General features: G+C 43.8%; 1 protein-coding gene across 1 annotated transcript in view; it reads left to right on the forward strand.

Annotated features, from left to right (window-relative positions):
* LOC147677586 (chymotrypsinogen 2-like) overlaps positions 1 to 14,589 on the forward strand; it is a 39,387-nt gene extending 24,798 nt beyond the window's left edge. Inside the window, exons 7-8 of the mRNA XM_086945245.1 lie at positions 124 to 257; positions 14,334 to 14,589. Of these exons, the coding sequence (XP_086801371.1) occupies positions 124 to 257; positions 14,334 to 14,495 (296 nt within the window). The 3' untranslated portion in view covers positions 14,496 to 14,589. The remainder of the gene's footprint in view (positions 1 to 123; positions 258 to 14,333) is intronic.
* The last annotated feature ends 2,702 nt before the right edge of the window (positions 14,590 to 17,291 follow it).

Raw genomic sequence — 17,291 nt, forward strand, 5'->3', positions numbered from 1 at the left:
AAACCCGCCTTCATTTAGCAGCCATGTCATGTTTCTTTGGAGTGCTGGGCACTTTAAAACTGCTGGGGGTCGTAGGATGTATTTATAGATCAATGGCAGCTGTAATTGTCTTTTATTTTGCAGCAAGCAAAACCCCCGAGAAGCTGCAGCAAGTAGCCCTGCCACTCCTGACCAACCCTGAGTGCAAGCAGTACTGGGGCAACAAGATCGCCGACGTCATGATCTGCGCCGGAGCTGATGGGGCTTCCTCCTGCATGGTAACACATCTAGCACTTTCACTGGCTGTCTGTGTACCCAGCCTCCTCTTGTCACCTGTCCATCAACTCCTGCTTTGTCCATTGTATCTGTTCAGCATCTCTGTCTGTCGTTTTCACCTCTTGGAATGGTAACTCTCAGGGTTTCATTTATGAGGCCCTTAACGTCCCTTTTTGGACGTTCAGGTGGTGCAATGTGCCACTGGCATTTTTACAAGCGTTACATGGCTTTTCGTGGCCCTATAAATATGTGTCCTTTTCATGCATGAAAGGGGCCTTCCATGGGTGTTGCTGGGGGCGTTCCCATCAACATCCATTGCTTTTTGATCATTCTCCAGATTTACGAGAATCGTAAGTCTGAGGCAGCGCCAACAACTTAATCCTCCCCAAGGGATGTCTAAGGGACACATTCTGCAGCACACAGAAAGAGGAAAAAGCCTCTTGTGATTGTTTTGGCGCAGGAAGGTTTCCCTTCCTGCACAAAAATAGTCATCACCGCAACACAGACACTCTTGCACGATGGTGCAAAGGTGCCTGCGTCGGCGCATGGCAGCCCATTGTGCGCCAGCGTAGGGGAAAAGCACAGGAATGCACTGTATCTAATAGATAAAGCCCATTCCTGCCTATTTCTTTTGCCTTGCAGCGCAGCAGCAAGGCCCGCTTCCCTGCTCTACGGCACAAAATCTCTAAATGAGGCCCTCAGTATTTACTTACATGTCAAAGTTACTGATCCATCAATCAAATGACCCATCCATGTCATTCAGAAATGTGCAGATTCCCCAACTCGAAATGCCCCATTAACTCATATATCCTCTCATTTAATCATCTGACCCTATGCTCAGTAAGATTCCATAGGACTACCTACCCCCGCCTCATGCCCATCCATCTGCCTGCCAGCCAGTATAACCAACTGCATACCTCTATCTGGAATACAGTGTTTTATATCAAATCTCAGTTCCATATTCCTGTGGCATAATGTTTCTCGCTCATTTAGGATTCGGCAGAGAAAAGCTGTGGCCTCCTTCTGGTAAGTTCCCATCACGTGCCACCAAAGGCAGCATTTAGAGGCATAGTTTGCATGAATTAGGCGGTGTGATCCACGGCCAATCAGGGGCCTGACAAACTTGTGCCATTGGAAATGTGGAGGAGGTACTCACTAACCAATTCTCGCATGGCCAGATAGCAAGACAAGATGGTGGGATATGTAATAGAGGTGCTTAGTTAGAGACAGACTGAGAGGCCATTAAAACCGGATGTATGACGGTACAACGCGTACCGTTACAACAAGTACCTTTACGACGCAGGTTTAACAACGCAAGTCGTTACAACGACTTGCGTTGGGGGTCGGTGGATAGTGAATAGTTTAATTTACTATTCCAACGCGAGTCCCCGTGGATAGTAGGTAAGGTGTTGGATAGTAAATTAAACTATCCCCTATCCTAGAGCGCCCTCCAGCGAAAGTCGTTGTAACGACTATCGTTGTAAATCCTGCGTGGTAACGGTACCGCGTTGTAACGGTTCCGTTGTAAAGGATGTTTCCCATTAAAACCCTAGGTACGCCTGAGTACCAGGAGAGCAACATCAGGTGCTTTCACCCTGGAACTCTGGGTCAGCACCTTGTGTTCCTCTCCTTGTGGTCAGGGAGTGGCTTATTTATGAGAGCCCTGCATCACTTTTGCACAACGTAAACAGGTAAATGCATGACACAGGTCTCTCATAAAGATTTATGAAGCCAAGGAAAGCCACAGTGCGTGGCTTTGAGTGGCCTCATGAATCATGAGTAAGGTGATGCAGCACAAATCACTGCGTCGTCTTATTCTTCGCCCGGGAGACGTCCCATGGTCATTGAGGTGGGTTTTCCTCTGCAAGTCCCATGGAATTTGTCGCTGCCCTAGATTTACAATGCAATGTAAACCAGGGGAAGCTCCAAATTCGGGGGCCTCCCGAGTCGAGGTGTAAGGAGTTCCTCTTTCCATGTGTGCTGCAGAGAAAAACGCCTTGTAGGGTTGTATTTTTGCAGGATAGAGCCGCTTCCTGCACAAAACCAATCCTGCCTGCAATGGAGGCACGCTTCCACCATGGCGCAAGGGTGCCTACTTTTGCGCTAGGCTGCCAAAATGGCACCAGCACCATGCGTAAAGACAGGAATGGATCGTATTGCCTAAATACAGTGCAGTCCATCCCTTTCACTTTGGCCTAGATCAATGCAACTAGGTGCCTTGTTGCACTGTCCTACTGCAGAATGCCATAAATGAGGCCTGGAGTGTATTTTTCCTTGCATGTAGTGTGCAAGTAACCCAGATAAAATAAAAATTCTGGGTGTCTCACAGGAAACATGCATGGATGTGGTACTGCCAGGGGATCTATGGAGTTCCCCTTGTGATGGAGGGTGCATGCATGCCCCAAAAACAGTCAAAATGGTAAAAATGCCCCCACATTCTGCGCAGTCTCAGGGTTTCTCCACCACATCATGTTTGTGCATAAAGGAAACTTGGGGACTCCTCCAGGTTCAGGGGTGCAATGGTCCTGATACGGTTCATTTTGCCTCTTGGTTCTTCGAGGCATCCCTAAAGTGCTGCTAGATTGAACAGGGACATGAGTAGGGCACATGTAGCATCTTGGCAGATTTCAATTCGGATTTCCTTTTCATTTGTAAATGAATACGTCAAGCGGCCCAAAGTTTTGTTCAGAAGGTCGACGTTGATGTTAGAAAGGTTGAGGAGCCCAATACCAAGACTGCGTAGTTTTTATTCGACCTAATGCTGCTTCAATCCGCCACAAGACACTACGGGCCCGATTCACAGAACTAACTTAAGACAAAATCCTAAACTTACTACTTTTGGTATTCACAGAAGTTAGGAGTTTGTCTTAAGACAGACTTAAAACAGACTTAAGTTAGGATTTTGTCTTAAGTCTGTCTTAAGACAAATTTAAGACAAAAGCCTAACTTCTTTGAATACCAAAAGTAGTAAGTTTAGGATTTTGTCTTAAGTTAGTTCTGTGAATCGGGCCCTCCTTGCCTCTTTATCTCACTCTTGCGGGTTATTTTTCATCCCTGCTTTCTCCCTTTGTCAATATTTTGTCATCTTTCTCTTGCTCTTTCTGTCCCCCTTTGCTGTTTGGTTTTTTCTTGCTCTGGAACATAGTTTGTTGAGGAATAATATGTGCTGGTCCCCCCAAAACGAGTGCCAATGAGCTCCTCCTGCACCCCATGGTCAAATTAGGCACTGGTCAATACTGTAACTAAGGGTTGAAATGGGTGGTGGCAATGTTTAGACCTTGTTGAAGAGGACCACATGGTCCAGTCTAATGGTGGTCAAATTTAATTGGGTCCGAAACTTGCTGCGGCTCATCCTCCAAGCGTCAGTGTCCACAGGCTAAACATTGCCTACATTTTGGGATGAAAGTCGCATTTCTCCTTTTAAAAATAATAGTAATATTTAGATTAAAAGTGTTTTCCTTCTTTTTATTGCATCACCCTAATATACAATGAAATCTGCAAAGGTTATGAAAAGGCACGAGCAGTCATGAGGGGAATACTAATTCTGAAGAAGTGTATCTTATGGCTCTAAGGACCAAATTTGCTGATATTTCAGGTTACCCTGCTCTTTGCATGATTGGACGAGAGCAAGACTGCAATACATGTACTAAGATAGATGCTGCTACTCTCTTCCCATGCGCTGGCACACATACAGGCTGCCTAGGGCCATGCACACACCTTTGCACCATAGTACAAAGGTGTGTTTATGAGTCTTTCATAGGATTTATACAGAAAGGGACCCTTCAAGTAGAAAATACTATGCCTAGATAACGTTAAAACTATTTACACTTTTTATGTGTGCTGTACACAGCACATGTGCAAAGTCCGAAAAGTTTGAAGGAGTAAAAGCATTCCTCCAATTTTGTGTCTGCCCTGAGGAGAAGTCCGGTTTAGCGCACAATCCCAATTTCCATCGTTAGCAGATAGGGTGTTGTGCCAAAAACCAAAGGTGACAGAGTGGGCATGCCCATGCACTTCCCCTGGGTACGGCCTTTGATGAAAAGTAATGCAAAAAGTTTTGCACTGGATAGTAAATCCCAAATCAACACTTTGCACCAGTTTGTGTCGCTTTCGTTGACTTTGCACCCCTGCAAAGTGTTGCTAAATCTGGCCCCTAACTATGTCAGACATGGAAGTTATTTCACCAACTCCAGCACCGATATGGGAATGATTGATCCTCAAACCCTAAGCTTGGGTGTAAAATACTCTAGGGTTTGGTCAAATGCCATCTGTGGGCATCGGCTCCCTGGCACTCAGCTGAGAGTACATACACAGAGGAACTATGCCCTGCAAATCTTCCACCCTAAAGAAGGTCATACAAATTATTCACATAGGTATGTCTGCTACGTTACTAAGTTAGCATGAAATTAAGTAAAAGAACAAGGGGAATTTTAATGTCCCTGGTCATGGTTTAATGGCATTACTGCTTGCAAGATAGCTTGGAAATCATTGAGTATATGTTAGAGGAGATGATAGTTCCCTGGATCTTTTCATACATTTATCCCCAGTAGAGAATTGATACTCTCAGATTTGTATCAATTGGGTATCCCAGCTGGGATTACGCGCAACGTTGCATATTTGCCGACCCCACTGATTTCGGAGGTAGGCTACTACTTGTTTGGTAGTGAGGACCCTGCAAGGAACCTAGAGCTGAACATAAGCCCACAAACCGGGTTCAACCATTATGCAATCCTTTATCCGAACACAGGTGTAAAACTCCTATTAATAACCAATGGTCAAGTCATTCAAAACCAGGATCACCTAAAGGTCAATATCCCTTTGAAATGTATCAAAGGAATTGAAAAACATTTTCAGATATTTTGATTCAAAGGCAAATAGGAGTGTACATATGAGCGTGAATTGGAAACTCGTACATCAAAATACAGCCCGCTTAAGAACCCTGGTTAATTTGCCAAATTTCTGCATTCTGTCAGATGATCCAACAGGCGCTCCTTTATATTATTTAAACCCAAGGCAAATCAACGAATCCACTAAATATTAAGTTGTTCAAGCGATTCGAGCCCAAAAACTGCGTAAAGCAGCTGGCCCAGAAAAATTCCTAACAGATGTTTTCTGAAAACCACTTACATTTATGGTCAACTGCACTGACTAGGTGATTTAAAAACATCTGGCTTCATGAAGACATTACATCTTCTTGGAAAAAAAATCAGCAATTGTCCCATTATATGACAAGGGGCCGAGAGACAACTGGAAAACTATTAGGCAATCTCACTGCTTGATGGAGTCAGAAAAATCTTTGGAAAATTGTTGATATCTCTCCTAGACCAGTGGTTGACTGAAAAAGATCTACTACTTCCATATCAAGCAGGCTTCAGGATGAGCCAGAGCACAGTGGACCAAATAATGAGATGAAATCTCATTTGCTCAAAATCCATTTCCCATTTAAAATCTTCCTTATACTTGGTATTTATTGATCTTCAAATGGCATTTGACAGCGTTAACTATTCCATTGTATGGCAAATTCTAAAGCAACAGGGTGTCCCCCATAAGTCACTAAGGGGCATATTATCAAGAACGGTGTTAAAAATTATTGCTGCTTCAGCGGCAGGAACTGTCGCTAAAGCGGCGATAATGGGCTTGATAATATGCCCGTGGAAATTCCAATAGAAGTCCGTGTTCTAGTGTGAACATGGGTTTCTATTGGAATTCTCCAGGGCATATTATCAAGCCCATTATCGCCGCTTTAGGAGCAGTTTTCTGCCGCTAAACCAGCAATAATTTTAACACCGTCCTTGATAACATGCCCCTTGATCTGCTAGTTATAATACATTTTGAGATTACCACTCAGGAAAAATACAGCACAATGGGTGAATTCACTGCAGAGATCCCAATAGAACAGGGCATTAAGCAAGGTTGCAGGTTAGCACCAACTTTATTTAACTGCTATATAAATGATGTTGTAAAAGCGTTAACGAACCTTGATCTAGACATAACAAAAATAAACAAAGAGCCAATACTGCTCTTTGCGTACGACGTGGTACTACTAACCCAAACAGAACCAGCAATGCATCGTCTTCTTGCAGGTTTTGAGTCATTTTGTGCCTCTAGAAGTCACACTATCCATGTTGGAAAAATCAAGGGTCAGCATGGCAGAGAAAGCGCAGAAATGCGTGTTATTTAAGTAAATACGGCGCATTCCTGCCTTTTCCCCAGCGCTGGTGCCCTTTTGGCTTCCTAGCGCCAAAGCAGTCACCCTTACATAATGGTGCAGAACATTCAATTCTCCTGATGACATTAGGTCAGAAGTCCTGTGGCACTTTTCTCCGATGTGGGTCACTCAACACATAACGTTGAATCCTGTGATGTCATCATCTTGCCAAAGATCATGAGATGTAATGTCCAGTTCTGTCATCATTATACTTATTAGTGGTTCTCAAACTTAAAAACTCAACCTCTTTTTCCTCAAACAATGCTTATAAGTATGCTAGTGCCATAATAAAAGCACTAAAAGCACAAAGTAAAATGGCGTCACTTGAGAGCTCGTCTTCTGCTTCTTTTGTCCTTCTAGATATATGTCCCTTTCCCTCCCACTGCCCATGCGTAGAACTGTAATAAGAGCCCAACTGTCCACTGGAGCAACCACCCTTTAACCACAGGTGAACGACTCCTGCCCGTAGGAGCGCCGCGATGCCAGGTGCTGGATGCCCTTAGGAAGTTTAAACGTATAGCCCAGCAGCACCATGGGAGGAGCTTTTTTGCTAGGGGACTCACATTCGAGTTGCTGAGATCCATGTTACACAGACTTCCTATGTTTCACGATTTAGTTTTGGTGGGTACAATACATCTGTAGGTAAAAGAGCATCATGGCCTAGGGCTTCCACTCTCTTACAGTAATGAGTTAAAATGAGAAATCGTGACAGATTCAAGGTACCATCACTGCACTACACATCCGCGACCCTTCATTCATTACAGTGCTACGCATGGGCCCTAGCCTTGCTGTTCTCTTACCTATAGATGTCCACTGATAGCCCCAATCTCTTTTTTGTAAGTTCCCATCAAAACAAAATCATGAAACAAGGAAGTCTGAATGACATACATCTCAGTAACTCGAAAGGAGTTCTGACAACTTTTTGACCTAGAGCCACTGCATCTCCTGCACCATTCAAATCATGCCCCTAGTGCCTGCAAGATAACTGCATTTTGACTGGCTGTTTAGTCGTAAAATATAGCAAGATCTGGTGTTTACAGGAGTCTTGACAGCTTTTGGCTCTGGTGCCCCTGCACCTGCTGCACCATTCAAATCATGACCCTGTTGCCTGCAAGGTAGCTGCACTTGTGACTGCCTGTTTAGTAGTAAAATATAGCAATGTTAGGTGTTTAGTGGCGTGCCTAGAACTTTTTTTTCCTAGTGCTACTGCACCGGCTGCACCATTCAAATCATGACCTTAGTGCCTCAAAGATAACTGCACTTGTGACTGCCTGTATAGTTGTAAAATATATTAATATTTAGTGTTTAGTGGAGTTATGACAACTTTGGTCCCTGCTCCCGGTGCCACTTCACCTGCTGCACTATTGAAATCATGACACTTGCTAGATAACTGTATTTGTGACTGCCTGCTTAAAATTGCAATATTAGGGGCCTCAAGAAAGTGCCACAGCGCAGGGGCTAACCCATTATCCAGCCTTTTCTGGCCACAAGAGCGTGGCACCACTCCGATACCAGTGCTAGTTGTGAAGAGCCTGGGCATCGGTTAGATACCAAGCTAACAATGAATTATCAGGAAGCAGCATTTGTAGGGAGCTGGGCGAATCTGCTGAGACAACTAAGGAAATTGGTTCCCCTGCTGTCAGTTTCCACCATGCGTACCATTGTGTCCGCATTAATTCTATCACGTCTGGATTATTACAACTCAGTCTACATTGGACTCCCAGAGAAACTCCTGGGGAAACTCCAGGTGACACTAAATGATGTGGCAAGACTGATTTTTAAGATGCCAAGTAAAACTAGCGCCTCACCCCTGCTACAACAACTACATTGGCTCCCAATTAAGCAGAGGGTCAGGTTAAAGGGCCTGTGTATTGCACACAAAGCTCAGTACGGAGCAGCTCCCAGCTATATAAAAGATCGACTGAAGCCGTACACTCCTAGTCGGTGTCTCCGCTCATCCGGGAGAAATTTGCTGACTTGTCCGCGCTTTAATAGAACTACGCTGGGAGGGCGGTCTTACTCCATAGTAATTTCCCAGCTCTGGAATAAGCTACCGGAGAGCCTACATGGAGAATCAACGCTACTTCCTTTCAGGAGGGAGCTGAAGACCATTCTGTTTATTGAGGCATTTGGATAACCTTCCCCACCTTTGTCTGATCGTTTGGCAGTAGGGGGTGTTTGGGTTCTGGGTCAATGTGTTAGCGCTTAGAGAGCGTTGGTGATTTGGTGCTTTATAAATATATATTAACATTAACAACACCACAAGCCCTTTGGCTGCGCCATGCTGCAGTACATTCAAAACACAGGGATAGGTCATATTTACAACAATATGACGCATCCCTGTGCGCTCCCCAGCGCTGACGCACCATCAGCGGCCATGTACCATGCAGGTTCCTTGCGCTATGGTGCAAGGGTGCCTGTGTTGTGGGGAGATTGTTGCTGTGCAGGAAGGGGAAGTGATCAGAGGTTATTGCGTATGTGAGGGCAAGAAACACAAAATGGCGGCCATGATCTAAGATGGATGCCGTGGGTAGATCAGAAATGTGTTTATAAAAGGAGTGCTCTTGCTCGTTGCGTAGCGAAAACACCAGGATATACTAAATGGATCATTTGCGGTTCGCTGATACCAATATTATGTATTTCCGACAAACTTGAAAACACGGGTTCAAATCGTCCCGGAACCTCAGTACCTTTCGGCACAAAAACAATAACAAAAACAATTAAAAGAGGTGATTTACTCTTCCTATGTGTGCTGCATATTACAGCACCCCTGGAAATAAGAAAAATCGAGGATACAATTAAACATATCTCCTAGCTACGCCTTCCCTGTGGTTGCGTAGCATTCTGACGCATTTCCAGATTGACAAATTCTCGTGAATCTGGAAATGCTGCAGAATACCTTGGTGTTGTATGGGAACACCCACAGCAACACCCATGTCACTCCCCTTTCACACAAAGTGTTGCGTGAGAAGGGACCATATTTACAAGGAAGCAGGGTGGCTTAATGTATCCTTGTAAATATGTGGCAGGAGGTTGTGCCAGCGGCCCAGTGGCACAAGGGGCTTGTAAAAAAGCCCCAAGGTGTTTGGAGGAGTTCTGATAACTTGTGGATTTCTATTCCTGCCGAGCAATCTAACTCCAAGTTATATTCAAAAACAAGAGATGTGTTATTAATCAAAGTTAAATAACAAGTTTGACGACAAAGTCCAAATTCACATCAGATAAACATTCAGACACCCGAATCCAGGCTGCAGTGGACGTTTTTGTGAAACTTGGAATCTGATTTTGGAATGAACTTCGAAATTGAGAATATACTTCTGAATGAATAAAAAGACTTGAGAAACAGGATTGACCCTTGAAATTTGGCATCTAAACACGGATTGATGTACTCCAAGATTCGGGTGTCTGAATGTTTATCTGATGTGAATTTGGACTTTGTCGTCAAACTTGTTATTTAACTTTGATTAATAACACATCTCTTGTTTTTTAATATAACTTGGAGTTATATTGCTCGGCAGGAATAGAAATTCATTTTTATCTTGGACTAGTCCAGGACTATTAAGGAAGTCTGGTAACCTTCCTTCCAGCCTAGTAGCAGTCGCCTAATACATCTTGAAATCTTACATTAGCCATACTCATAGCTGTGCGCCCTTAGTCCATAATACCAATTCGGCTTGTTTCTGATAACTTGTGGGTCTGGTGCCACTGCTCCTGCTGCACTATTCAAATTAGGTCTGTGTTGCCTGCAAGATAACTGCACTTGTGTCTGCCTGGGTAGTAGTAAAATACTGCAATATTTGGTGTTTAGTGGTGTTATGAGAACTTTTGGCCCCAGTGCCACTGTACCTGCTACACCATTTAAATCAAGCCCCTTTTCACTGAAAGGTAACTGCAATTGTGACTGCCTGTATAGTAGTACAAAATAACAATATTAGGTGTTTAGAGGATTTCTGACAACCTTTCAAGGTAACTGCAATTATGACAATTTTTGGGCCCAGTGCCACTGCAACTGCTGCACCATTCAAATCATGACTCTGTTTTCTCCAAGGTAACTGTAATGGTGGCTGTCTGTTTAGTAGGAAAATATTGCCTAGTTCTTGTATATTGTCTGTATTGTTAAAGCTCAATGTTTATTATAACATTTAGAATTTGATTGCAATGACCAAATAGTTTAAGTTGAAAAAATCTATCCGATAATGCCTACAAAGTGCAAAGAAAGGTACTGAGGCATGAATAGGAAATGCCACAAATGTTCGAAGGCTAAAGCATCTCCTTTACAACTAAATAAAAACAAGCATTGGTAATGCATCGGTTTCGCCTTTGTAATGAATAAAGATTTGTTTTAATCAATCATTGTCCGGGAGAAGGAAAGAGCTCCCTGACAGATTACACAGTAGTGGAGAGGATGTGGCATAGCAGCTAGAGCTGCTGACTCGAGAGTTAGGGTTACCGGTTCGAGTCTCGGCGGCGCCCTGCACCATCCTGTGATTTTATGCAAATCACAAATCACTTTATCTCTCCGTGTGATAACTTGTTATATAAATATGCTGCAAGAGTAAAAGGCAAAACCTTATGAAACTATAGTTCCATCAAAGCGAATATTACCAGTATTTCAGCGGCAGGAAATTGATGAGAGAAACAGATGACAAACATTGGTAAATACAGGAAAATATGCAACAGCCAATAAAAATGAAGGAAAGGTAATTGGCACACACAGGAAGCAATAAGAAACCAGGAAAGAGAGGAATATATGTCCCTTTTATGTTTATATTAAAAACAATAGATTTCTCAAGCCCAGTGGAAGCACTGTGCAGGCAAAACCTAAGAAGCAAGCCTCCCAGCATACTGTGTGAGAATCTGTCTGCCTTTTCTGTGGGAAGAGATCTGATCTTGACAGTAAATGGGGCTCAAACAGTTTGAACAGCTTTAGTAGAAGTATCATAAATGTGTGCAGCCAGGGGAAGTAAAAAAAAAAAGTTCCACACAAAAACGAATGAACACCATAATTTGGCTATGGGAAATGATAAGAGCCCCCTTTTAAGATATAGTAAATACAAGAGATTTCATTAGCACAGTGCAAGCGCTGTGCAGGCGAAACCTATTAAGCTCCTCCCATGGTGCTATACATTTAAACTTCCTAAGGGCATCGGTGGTGCTCCTACTGGCAGGAGTCGTTCACCTATGGTTAAAAGGTGGTTGCTGGACATGATATATTGCAATGGACTGTTGGGCTCTTATTACTCAATGTCACCTCTTGCCAATCCACTGAAAGACATCCGGGCTCTGCTACAATTTTTCTAAAATACTGTCACACTGCTTGTGAGCTCGCCAGTGACTTTTTTGCGTTTCGTACTGCGCTGTCCTAATAGAGGCACACATTATGAGTGGTGTTGGAAACAGCTGATATTTTAGTTGTAGTCTGGTCTATGTAACGGTGTTTTTACACTTTCATCACTGCAGAGACCTGATTGGTTGCTCTTGATGCCCCTATATATTTTGCCAGCCTCTGTCACTGGTAGTATATGTATCAACATTAGCTATAACAGATGTAGATTATTTTTCTTAAACTTTTTGTGTTAAGGAAACTCAATAATTAAAAAAAAGCTCATTCCATCAAGTCAGATTTATAGGACAAACCCGCCCATTCATTCTATCCAGTACCATCCTGTGTGTGGGGTATTGGTGAAATTATGCCTGAACTATGGACAACGCGTTGTGCCATTGGCTGCCAGTCAGCCAACCAAATCAAAACAAAACACTCCGTACGGTGCAAATCATTCTTGGGTGGTTGATTCGTGGTCTGAAAATACATGCACCTCTAGCAGGGCACCTCAAAAGTCTACACCGGCTGCCTGCAAGAGAAAGAATTACAAAGGGGCAGATTTACAAGCCCCTTGCGCCAATTTTGCGTCACTTTTTACCTGTGAAAAGTGACGCAAAAGTGGCACAATGGGCTTGTAAATCTGCCCCAAGATGTTCTAGCCAAAACACAAATACATTAAAGGCGCAATCCACAATTATTTGCAGAAAAAAACGATGCCATAACCTCATCAAGGAACCTTTACTGCTCAGATTCGATCCTCCAGCCCCGCCTATATGACTGGGGCAGATCCTCGCCTCGTGAACACAAGCTGTCCGTGAAAACACACTGCTTTTCATCAACGAGGCAGTTATGAGTCTCAATACTCACCTTTTCTAAACACTGTGGGACAGATTTACAAGCCCCCTGCTCCACTACTACGTCACATTTCATGGCGTACTGGTAGCGCAGGGGGCTCCTCCCTATTTACAAGGAGAGGAAAAGCCACCCTGCATGACTTTTCATCTCCTTGTAAATATGGCCCCTTCACACGCAGCACTGTGCTTGGAAGGGGCGTTCCATGGGTGTTCCCACGCAACACCGATGGAACAAAACACGTGCAGATTTATGAGAAATCGTAAATCTGGAGATGCGTGTGAATGCTACGCCACCCTAAAGGTAGTGTAGTGAGGCGCAACGAGGAGAAAGGTTTTCATTTCTCCTCCTTTTTTCCTCTTTCAATGCGCGCTGCATTCTACAGCACACATTGAAAGAGGAAACTACCTCTTGTGATTGATTTTGTACAAGAAGGTGTCTCTTCCTGCACAAAAACAATCTCCCCACGACGCAGGCATCCTTGCACCATGGTGCAAGTGTTCCTGCGCCGGCGCATGGCTGCAGTTTGTGCGCCAGCAGAGGGGAAGCACAGAGATGCAACATATTCTTGTAAATATATCGCATCTCTGTGCTTTCCAAACTAACGCAGCACGGCTCAGCAAAATGACTTGCTGCACCGTGCTGCGTTACTTTGCTGTAAATCTGCCCCTCGATTTATTTTTCACCCTTTTTCCTTTTGATCTTGTTTGCTGCCTCAATACCACTCCTGACATGTTTTACTGAATAATCTCATATATGTTTGTGCCTCGTCATTTTAATGTTTATTAGGCCTTGCAACTGCCTCTTGGTCCTAGTCCCATTACTCTACACTGCCCAGCCATAGCACCCGGCCAGGTACATTGTATTGTCTATGTATCCTATGCATCCTATGCAACTTTGCAACTTGATCTTTGTATCCTGGGTATCTGGCCTCTGTAAGCTGGTGCTAAACTTTATTATGTAAGATCATGTCATACTAAATGCCATTTTCATGTATGTATTCCATTTCAGTGCCTACGCTCTATGGGCCCAATTCACAGAACTAACTTAAGACAAAATCCTAAACTTACTACTTTTGGTTTTCACAGAAGTTAGGATTTTGTATTAGGTTTGTCTTAAAACAGACTTAAGACAGACTTAAGTTAGGATTTTGTCTTAAGTCTATCTTAAGTCTGTCTTAAGACAAACTTAAGACAAAATCCTAACTTCTGTGAATACCAAAAGTAGTAAGTTTAGGATTTTGTCTTAAGTTAGTTCTGTGAATCGGGCCCTCCACCATCTGCAGTGTGCACATTGTAATCAAAGTAAACTCAAGCAATCATTGGGTCTGAAAGCCCAACTCTATCACAGAATCCAGTGCAGACATTTGTGAGGGAAGCTGGCGGCTATCTAATGTGTAAGGATATGAACACCGATTATAAACTGTTAGGATTCAAAATGGAGCCAGCCAAAGTGAACACAGCAAATAATGATTTGCCAGCAAGAAGGGTAGGCCCAGGTGTGGGAAGTTTACCATAGAGTTGTATATGAGTTGAATGTGTCAAGTGTGCCATCACCGGTAGGACTAGTTGTTGAGATGGACAGACATGGACCGATGGGAGGCTGATGGTTTCTGGTTCTACAAATGAGGCGATAGGCTTTGCCAGCATTGAGAGCATAACTTGCTAACTCACTCCTGTTTCTTTCCTCATCCAGGGAGACTCTGGCGGCCCTCTTGTGTGCCAGGAGAATGGTGCATGGACCCTGGTGGGCATCGTCTCCTGGGGCAGCAATACCTGCTCCCCATCCTCTCCTGGCGTCTACGCCCGCGTCACCGAGCTCAGGGCCTGGGCTGACCAGATCATCGCGGCCAACTGAGGCCTGAACCCCAGAACATCAGAAGGAACCTTGAGGGAAGTGACTGTCAATTTCAAGGAAACATGGCAAAATGTTTAATAAAAAGATTGCCACTCTCTGTTGATGTTTACATTCAATGATAACCAATTATAGCAATTTATTGTGACGGAAGGAGATGGCAGCTTTAAAGACTGAAGCCGAGTTGTCCAAAGATGTGTGAAGGCGGGAGGGGGGCAGGACAAGAGTGGGAAAGCAACAGTTAAGCACCTATCATTAAGTGTGTAGCAGACCAAAGAAACTAACCATTTGCAATCATAGTTCACTGTAAGTAAGTACTCTTTTGAAATCATGTAGGACTCCTGCATGAAAGTTGTGATTTGGAATTGGATCCAGTTGTACGCATTCCATCCGGGAGATTTCCAGGCCCAGCCTCTTAGTGAAGTGAATTAAGAGAGTACCCTTGGGCGAAGTATACTGGTGAATAAAATAAGCTCCAAGGGGCATATTATCAAGACAGGCGATAAAAATATCGCCGCTTTAGCGGCAGAAAACTGCAGCTAAAGCGGCGATAATGGGCTTGATAATATGCTCTATGGTATTCCATTGAAGCTCAGTTTAGATGTCCTTCATATCTAACGTGGGCATCAATTGAAATTCCATAGAGCATATTATCAAGCCCATTATCACCGTTTTAGCTGCAGTTTTCTGCCGCTAAAGCGGCGATAATTTTATCTCCTGTCTTGATAATATGCCCCCAAGTCACTCCAAATACTTTCAACCGGATAGGAATATTGGGGCATATTATCAACAACTAGCGATATTTATCGCTAAATAAGCTTAGCAACATGTTTTTTTATCGCCACGCATCGCCGGATTTTATCGCAGCGATAACGTGCTGTTTGCAACGTTTATCTCTAATGAGATAAAATATCCGGCAATAGTGGCGAAATGCGTGAATATCGCTGGGAATTCAGCGATATTTAGGCATTAACGTCAATAGGGTCGTAACCTGAATATCCAACTCCCATTGGATATACAGGTTAAGAAGTGGTCTTAGCAGGCGATAGTTTTCAGCGATATTCGCGCTTAGCGCGAATTATTTAATCGCTAAGCCTGCGTTGATAATAGGCGATAGCTATGTTAGCGACTGCTTTCCGTCGCTAACAGGTTGGGTACGCCCACTTTGCATGTCATTAGCGATAAATATCGCTGACATGCAAAGTGGGCCCCAAACCGCTCGCTGTCACCTAAAAGCTGTCGCTAACTGTTGTTAGAGACAGCTTGCTAATAGGGCGATGAAATTATTGCTGCTTTGCGGCCGAAAACGCCTGCAAAAGCGGCGATAATTTCATTTTGCCTGCCTTGGTAATATGCCCCATTGATTTCTGCAATACATTAGAAGCCAAATTTACAGCGAAATCATGCAACACATCGCAGCGAGTAAAGTTGCAGCACGGAAGGGAAAAGAACAGAACAGCGTCACATTTACTAAGAGATTTTGCTGTTCTGCTCTCTTCTGGCCCTGCACCACCTTTGGCTGATGAGTACCAACGCAGACACCCTTACGCCATAATGTAAGGGTGTCTGCGTTATTGCAAATATGGGGGCATATTATCAAGGACAGGCGATACATTATCGCCGCTTTTATCGGCAGGAAACTGCTGATAAAACGGCGATAATGGCCTTGATAATATGCTCTATGAATTCCAATCGAAGCCCATGTTAAATGTGAACACATCTAACATGGGCTTCGATTGGAATTCATAGAGCATATTATCAAGGCCATTATCGCCGCTTTATCAGCAGTTTCCTGCCGATCAAAGCGGCGATAATGTATCGCCTGTCCTTGATAATATGCCCCATAGTTTTTGTACAGGAAGGGGTGCCTTCTGGTACAAATACTGTATTGTAAGGAATTTCCCTCTTCATATGTGTGCTGTAGAACAAAGAACACATACACAGAAGGAACACGCAATGGCAATAGGTCTAGCTCATAAATGAAAGTGGTGCCTCTTGTGTCACTGATAGGTTTAGGCACTCAGTAGGTCATCATAAAAGTACTTTGGCACTCCTTTTTGCACTCAAGTATCCATTCATCTATCCACCGACTATCATTCTTTAAAGTTCTTTTAAAGATCTCTTTGTTAACAGTTTTTGTGTACAAGAACAGCAGTAAATAAGCCACATCATCTGATTACCTCAAGGTTGCAACATTCCAGTATGATGTCCCACTGGGGTCACCTGTCACAGTGTAGCCATTTTACACCCCCATTATTATGACAGAATCACCAAGGGCCAAAGGAACCTTGCCAGTAATCTAGCTAACGTGCCAGCCTAATGGAGAAAATAAACATTCAACAATACAACCTAGAAAAAAAATAAAAACATGCTAGTAAAAGGGGAGTTAGCGTATAGTTTAAGACAGTTGTCTGTTTCCAGGGAATATCTCTTGAGGATCCATTCATGGGGAGTGCAGGGCAGAGAAAGCAAGGACGGGCAGCGGAAACAAGGCGTAAAAATTCAATTGAAGAGCCAGAGGGCCTTAAGCCTAGGGGGTGTGAAGCACGAGTGCCTCAATCTCGATAGATGTAGTACTAGGGGTCTCCTTATGCGAGTGACTCTCTTTTCCAGGTGGGTAGCGAGGACCTGCCGCATGTGCGTAAGCCATTGAGCCACGTTGGGAGAGTGTGGTTTTTGCCAATGTAACGCTATCAGTTGTTTGGCTGCCCCCCTAACATGTGGCTGATGAAATGCCTGTCCGTACCTGACATGGCTTGCAAGAGCGGAGGTCGGACGCTTGTAATAATGGTCGAGTAG

This window comes from Lissotriton vulgaris, chromosome 12 (genome assembly GCF_964263255.1).
Source record: "Lissotriton vulgaris chromosome 12, aLisVul1.2, whole genome shotgun sequence".
In the NCBI taxonomy this organism is placed as follows: Eukaryota; Metazoa; Chordata; class Amphibia; order Caudata; family Salamandridae; genus Lissotriton; species Lissotriton vulgaris.